This window comes from Parasteatoda tepidariorum, chromosome 4 (genome assembly GCF_043381705.1).
Source record: "Parasteatoda tepidariorum isolate YZ-2023 chromosome 4, CAS_Ptep_4.0, whole genome shotgun sequence".
NCBI lineage: Eukaryota > Metazoa > Arthropoda > Arachnida > Araneae > Theridiidae > Parasteatoda > Parasteatoda tepidariorum.
The window spans coordinates 54033466-54041481 of NC_092207.1; the positions used below are offsets into that span (position 1 = coordinate 54033466).

Consider the following 8016-nt stretch of genomic DNA (forward strand, 5'->3'; position numbering starts at 1 on the left):
TGCAAAAACTGTAATAGATTTGTAAATGCATTGATCAGTATTTATATGTTTTTAATCTCTTTTCAATATTTCATTTTCTCCATACATTGTAAAATGATGCAAGCTAATTTATTTTTGTTAACGAACACTTTGAAACAGTTATGATTTATAACTATAGATCGACAACTCGACTTGGTTATTCAAGTAATTTTTTTTTATTGAAATGTGTCAAAACCGTATTTACATGGTATCATTATAACCAAAATTCTACAGTGAGTTTCTAATTCAAAATTTTTATGACAACTGGATATATCAAAATGAGTGTGATAGTATTTGGATCATTTTCAAAATAGAGAGGCATTTTGTAAAATCTTTGTTGAAATTTTTATTTTCGATTTGCTACATAAAAAGTGTTTAATTATGTTTTCTCTTAACACTGTTTAGATAAAATACGTTTCTTGAAACTATAAACATAGTTTTAGCACCTTCATTATTGTTACCAGCATGTAGTATCAATTATTTTTCTATGTTATAATGGAAGGTAAAAATATTTCCTCTCTGTTACAATATTTCTCCTCTCTTGAAAACATTTCACCTTTGTTTTCGAAAAAATTGTAAGCTTTTATTTAATTTACTACTTTAAAAAAAATTAGTTTACGCCACTTTTTCTTATTCTATCTATAAATATCAAGATGCTAAGACTTTTTTCTTAAAAAAATGGCATTTTTGGATTTTCCTTTTCCTAGCAAACAAAAGAGCTTAAACAAACTATTCAAATCTTAATAACACTCAAAAAATGTTATTAAAAAATCCTTATATTAAGAAATGTTACTTAATTAACACTTAATTTAAATGTTTACCGTTCATCACTAAAATTGCTGTTTGTTAAATTATACCGTGAAATAAATTTTAATAAATGGTAGACAACAGAGTGGTAAAAGAGCAACAAAGGGGGAAAGCTGTTAATAGAACTAAATTATAAATGTTCTTGCATAGAAAGTTATTGAATTTTAATCATGCAAACATTGATACCTACTTATATTTCTTTTAATAAACTTAATATGCAATGAAATACTAAATTAAATGTCAATAAATTAAACTTGAAAGAAATATTCCTCACATAAAGCTTTAAAAGAAAAATATTAAAATATTTTTTTAAAATTTATTTGTATTTTTCTAGTTTAAGTTTAAACCAGCCGAGTGGTTAACGTGCCTGACTCTGAAACCAATGGCTGTTTCTCTCTGTGAATGTGGTGGACATCTGCGTGGGTAATGTTGCTCACTTCTGTGACTTTGGTCACAAGGTGCTCATCAGGTAACGCAAAATGAGCACACATTTGGCACCTTCCAAAGTGAAGAACGATAAGTTTAGTGCCTGCTGTTAGGGAAGAAAAAAGTTTGTTTAATCAGAAAAATTAGCCTTAATAAAATTGAAAAACAAAAATCCATAAGCTACTTTTTAATAAAAATATCTACATTTAAAATTAACTTCCATAAGCATGGTCCAGCAAGTAAATTTGCTTGGATAAGATTATATTGAGGAGAAGACAAAATTGAAAAATATAATTTGATCTTACCATTTAAAACTCAAATGAACATTTAAACTATAAATTTAAAATAATAAAGCTAGAAACAAGGGGGAAAGTTAATGAAGCATACTTTTTTATAGCTTTTCTTAGAATACAGGAAATGACTATTTTTAAAATCTCTACTTTATCAAAAAATATTACATCCAGGGAGCTGTGGGACCTATGTTTGAAAACTCAATAAAAATAATTTAAAATAATAATTATGGTAATAGATTGGAAAATATTGTGGGATGCCATCAAATTGTTTAATTTTTACTAAAAAGTAATTTTTAATCTGTATTTTAGATAAACTGTGCTATGTATTTCATATAACACATTTTAACAAGCATATAAAATTAAATTATTTTCAATTTCACGTTGCTTAATTGTCAGTTAAATAAGAAGATAAAAAGGCGGGGACATTGCAATTTAATTTTTTTATTAGCATATTTATTATTCATATTTTTAGTTAGCACTATTTTTAAAATACTAATTTCTATGCATCTACATTCACTAAAAAGATATAGTAAAATTAACTTGAATGCTTAAAAATATTGTTTGGAATTTTATTTCAGCAATTAAAATTACTTAGTCATGGGACATTGGTTATAAAAATTTATTGGAAATGACTCGCGGATCCTACTTTGTATAAATGTCAAAACAATTTTAAATATTCTGAGTTATAAAAATAATAATAAATAGCAATTATTACTTGAGATCCCTGTCATAGAATTTTAAATTTAAATTTTTTTTTACTCAAGTTGTATTTTTAATGTAATCAGAAGATTAGTATAATTGAATCAAAGAGTTTGAAAACCATTCATCTCCAGCAAAACTAATTTTACGGAAGAGTCAAAAAACTAAATAGATTTAAATCTTGGACTACATAATCATGGGTAAATTATTCATGTAGATTCAGAAATCTTGTGGATTATGACTATCATAACTGGGACACTTGTGAATTTCTTCATAGAAAGACAAAATGTCATTAGGTTTATATTCTAAAAACTTATTTAATATGTCTGCAATTTTCTTGTGATTTATGACAACTATTTCAAAATATGTTTCTTAACTGGTTATGGTGACACTTTTACATTATTTTTTTATACAGAGTAAATATTGATTTGCATGAATCACCACTTCAACTTCAGGTGTAGTGCTTTTATAAGTAAAATTGCTATAATGTGACACCTAAAACTGTTGTTTCTCCTTTCTTACTTTCCATAGGAACATTTTGACAACACATTTTTCTTATAATCCTCCAGACAAAAGCTTTTAAAATAAGTAAATTATTTGAAGACATTTCTCTTACAGATCATAGATATTTCTTCTAGAATATTCTATTTATTTTCTTGCATATACCATCTAAAGAACTACCCTCTGAACCACTCGTATGATAAAAAGCATCAACAAAATAACAAGCCTTAACTAAATAGTCAATAGTTTGGTTATGCAAACAATTTTAAAAGCAACAACGGCAGCTATTAAGCGATATATTTCCAAGTTTATTCCGAGAACAGGTCATCTCCAGGATATGGCATGTTTTCAAACTAAATTCAGATTTCATTGTACAAAATATACTATACAGGGTTCCCGCGGTCCTTGAACAGTTTTACTAAATTTAGGTTAATGCTAGAAGATATTTATTTTAACATACCACTTTATCATCAAGTGGTTTAGAAGATAGAATTTTCATGCATATATGCTTTCTTTGGAAAACAATTTTTAGTGGTGATTACACAGAAATATCGACATTTGTTTTATTTTCGTTACCACTTTTTTCAATTTTCAAGACTCGTAGGAACCCTGCTGTACCAAGTAGGACATGAATTTTTTATATCCTAATTATGTATCTGCAACAACTAAACTTAAATGATTCACAATTTTGAGAAACATGGAGATAACTGGTTTTCAGACTCTACCCAAAGGATAAACACTAAAATTTTGAAATCTGATACCTAAAATCACAGATTTTTCAAAAATGAAAAACAAGAAAATATTTTACAAAAAAAAAAAGGGTTTAAATTGTATTTTTAAATATTTTTCATACAACAAAATAAAATATATGTATTGTATGTTATTAAATATATTGTATGTTTAAAATTTTTTATAGAAAATATATTTATCTGGTAAAATTTGTAGAAAGATGGTTTTCAATTAGAATTTAGAATACTTTGTGTTTATAAAAATAGAAATACAACATTAAATAAATACAAAAAAAAATCTTGACAAATTATTTTATTGCATAGATCATTACATCCCATAATAAAGGAATTCAGTAAGCTGTGTATGTAGATATTTTAATATACAATAAAATTTCAAAGATAAATAAATTTTCGGAATGTGTTATTTACAACTAGAGAGTTTCTCTCTAAGTGTACATAAAAATTCTTTTTTAATATAAAATGAAAAATTATTTTCACAATCATATATGTAGTTATTGCTTTTATATTTTTACAAATGACAGAAAAACACATCAGGTCACTTATTTTTGTTTTGAATAATTCATACTTTGAAATAATGAAGAAAAGACACCCAATTTATTTATTATAAAAATACTGAGTCTGGATATTTGGAGAGGAAATATTTGGCAGCATAATAATACACATGCTTTTTTTTTCAATCAAAATGAGTGGCTGAGTATATCATTATCCATGTTACCTATAAAGAAGAAAAATAAGCAATATTTAGAGTGAATTTAATAAGAGACAAAAATAGCAATCCAATAAGACTTTCTTGTTTTCCTTTAATTCTTGCAATAATTTAAAACTATACTAGTTTTCTTAGAAGACCATAAGAATTGCAGAAAAACTTAAAAGAAAATAAATAAAATTTTCTAAGATTCAGTAGTATGGGAGCTGAAACAAATTTTGCTTAACATTACTGTATGCGCATCTGTGCAAATTTTACGCCAAATTTAGTTTTTGATGGACTTTTTTACCAGCATATCACAGCTGAGACGTTTAAGGGTCATTTCTATTTCTCCTTTCAACCCTTCCCTAAATCAGAAAATGAGCAAACAGGAAATCATGTGAAAATTTTTATGTTTAATCAAGGTTTTGTGCTACGTCATTTCTTCGTAAAATTTACAACACGTTCATGGTCGTGGGTGAAAGTTCGAGATTTTTTTCTTCCAAGTATTTTGAAATTTTGTGTTCATAATGGGTGTGTATTATTTTTATGCATAAAATAGAATTTATAGTTTTTATATCAGTTTTCTTGGTAAAAAAATATGTACAATCGAGTGTTTTTCTTGCTTTCTCCAAGAATTGTCTGACAAAGAAAAGGAATGTAAGGAAACATTTGGATTGGAGATTGTTAGCAATTAAGGAAAATATAGANGTATATCATTATCCATGTTACCTATAAAGAAGTAAAATAAGCCATATTTAGAGTGAATTTAATAAGAGACAAAAATAGCAATCCAATAAGATTGTCTTGTTTTCCTTTAATTCTTGCAATAATTTAAAACTATACTAATTATCTTACAAGACCATAAGAATTCCTGAAAAACTTAAAAGAAAATAAATAAAATTTTCTAAGATGGGAGCTGAAACAAATTTTGCTTAACATTACTGTATGAGCATCTGTGCAAATTTTACGCCGAATTTGGTTTTTGATGTACTTTTTTACCAGCATATCACAGCTGAGACGTTTAAAGGTCATTTCTATTTCTCCTTTCAACCTTTCCCAAAATCAGAAAATGAGCAAACAAGAAATCATGTGACAATTTTTATTTTTAATTGAGGTTTTGTGCTACGTCATTTGTTCGTAAAATTTACAACACGTTCATGGTCGTGGGTGAAAGTTCGAGAATTTTTACTTCCAAGTGTTTTGAAATTTTGTGTTAATAATAGGTGTGTATTATTTTTATGCATAAAATAGAATTTATAATTTTTATATCAGTTTTCTTGCTTTCTCCAAGAATTGTCTGACAAAGAAAAGGAATGTAAGGAAACATTTGGATTGGAGATTGTTAGCAATTAAAGAAGATACAGAAATAAATACATAATATCAATAGTGAATCTAAACAATATATTTCGGGCAATAATGATAATAATTCAAGGAACAGAAATTATTATGACATGTTCTATGTTGGCAAAGATAAATCTTCAAAGTAGTGAAAGGTAAAGTATGCAAACTATTAAAAAAAAGGAATATTTTATCTCCTGGCCCAAAGCACCATGCCAAGGATATAGAGAAAGAAATAGGATCATTTCTAAAAATACTTGACATAAATATGGTTGATGAAATTTTAGAGTGTACAAAAAATATGTAAGCGTGCTAAAAGGGATACTCAAGAGATTAAGACTGTACTGTTACCTCAATAGTGGAAATGATGGCATACTTTAGGTTATTACAAAAGATAGGATTCAAAAAATTATTATTAATATTCATTCATTCCAGTCATTTTCCTTAACAAAAACGGTAAAATAACAGATGTCATAAAAAATAATGATCACACACTCGTGTAAAAATACAAAGTGTGCGTGCAGAAAAGTTAAAAATAAAAATTTGCTAAGGGATGAATATACAGGGAAACTTGCTGTTATGGACACTCCTGCAAAACGGACGCTTCTTGTTACGGACATATTTTTAATTCCCAGTTAATCCTCTATAAATAAATAATGTACATTCTCCGCAAAATAGACACTTGTGTAACTGGAAAGCCATTTTTGCTGTGAAACATTATTTTCTATCTCTTCAAACCGGACACTACTTCTTCTATTTCTACTTTAAATTTGCAAGAAAAAAAAATTTCAACTTTTCACCATTTTTAAAGCATGTAAATTATTACAGGTTATGAGACCCCACAAGTTGAAATGAAGTTTTAAATGCTCTCAATGCTTTTTCCCCACTGAAAATTTCTTTTATTTTCTTATCAATTTGAAGACTGTATTTAATACAGCTGAGTTAAAAAAAAAAAAAGAGAACAGACTTATAATCTTTGAGTAGTTCATATAAATAAAACATTTATTCAGACACTTGATAGATGATCAAAAGTGAATAATCAACTCCATAGGTCCTCATTCCTTACAGGTATGCATTGCTTTCTTTTCTGTGAATTGTGGGAGGCTTACTTTCGTGGAGTTATTAACCAAGTTTCCTATCAAGTGATAGGTAGGTGTTGGGGTGTAAACCTAATCATGGAAACCGACTGAGGACTAAAAGCAGCATCAATGACTAACTTGAATAGTGCTAATAGGAAAATTAAATTCATTTTTCTGTACATCTAGAATTATGTACTTATATCATAGGTAATTTTTAATATTCTTTTTGAATAGAAAAAAATATTTTTTAAAGTTTAAATAAATATCCCAGTAGATAGTTATTGTAGATTATTTCTTTATCTTTGAAAATATTCTAAAAACAATTTACGGTGTTAAACTTCGTTATTAGGGTACCCTTCCTGTAAATTGACAATTTTTTCAGTCCTAAGAAAATCTGCTTAACAGAGGTTTCACTGTATATACAATGAGTAACTGAAAAATGATTCATGATAAAAAGAAATTAGTTAAAGAGTTCATAATTTTACATAACTTGTCAGTAAAAGAGACAGTTGACAGAAAAAATTGTAAAATATTTTCTGACACACTCATGCCAGACCATTCAACACAAATATTAGACACTGCATCTCTTAATTTTCACTTAGGACACAAGTTGTTGCTACAAATGGGAATCATTTTCACTACATTGTGTTATAGTTTTCCCAGTTTCCACTGTCATCTGTCAATGTATTTTGTAACTAATTTTAAAAACTTGGTAAGAAATACTCAAGTTTCTAAACACATTAAGCACTGCATCTCTACCTCTTCTTGATTCATTTATTATTATATATAATTTATCAAATTATTAGTCATTTTCAAGACATCTAATATTTGCTTTGTCAGAATATTCTAACTCAAATATTGTTAACATTTTAAACTTTCTTACCAAAAAACTTGCAAATGAAGTCATGAAGCCTTCTTTGATTAGTTCCCACGTCCCTCCATATTCTTCGTCATCTACTTTTTGAAAGGATGATGTATATGTATGAAGAATTACAACATTTAATAAACAGAACCTAGAATAAAACTTGAAAGTTATTTTTCTGAAATATATTCCTTAAAATAGACAAAATTTAAAAAAAATAATATAGTAATAACAAAGCTCAGATATATAACGAAGTTTTTTAAAAAAATGAAAGTAAAGATAAAAAAGATGTCTAAATATTAATTTAATTACACTCAAGGTAACATTCCAAAAAATGAAATCATTTTCACAAACATTAACAGGGGTCTGTCTAGGTCTTTTATAGAGCTCCCTATTTCGTGAAAATTTAGACATAATTTGTGAAATTTAAAAATTTTATTAAAAAATCAACACAAAAATATGGTAAAATAAGAAAATATTTTCAAAAATATTTAAATATCTTTCGAAAATATGTTAAAAGTATTTTGTGAAACTACCGTTTTTCTTTAAATTGAAT

The 8016-nt window shown here is 26.9% G+C and overlaps 1 protein-coding gene across 1 annotated transcript in view; it reads right to left on the reverse strand.

The window, feature by feature from the left end:
• Positions 1-3770: 3770 nt before the first annotated feature.
• LOC107452085 (GEL complex subunit OPTI) overlaps positions 3771-8016 on the reverse strand; it is a 7005-nt gene continuing 2759 nt past the window's right edge. The window contains exons 3-4 of the mRNA XM_043048656.2: positions 7482-7611; positions 3771-4208 (exon numbers count right to left, since the gene is read on the reverse strand). Coding sequence (XP_042904590.1) covers positions 4167-4208; positions 7482-7611 — 172 coding nt within the window. The 3' untranslated portion in view covers positions 3771-4166. The remainder of the gene's footprint in view (positions 4209-7481; positions 7612-8016) is intronic.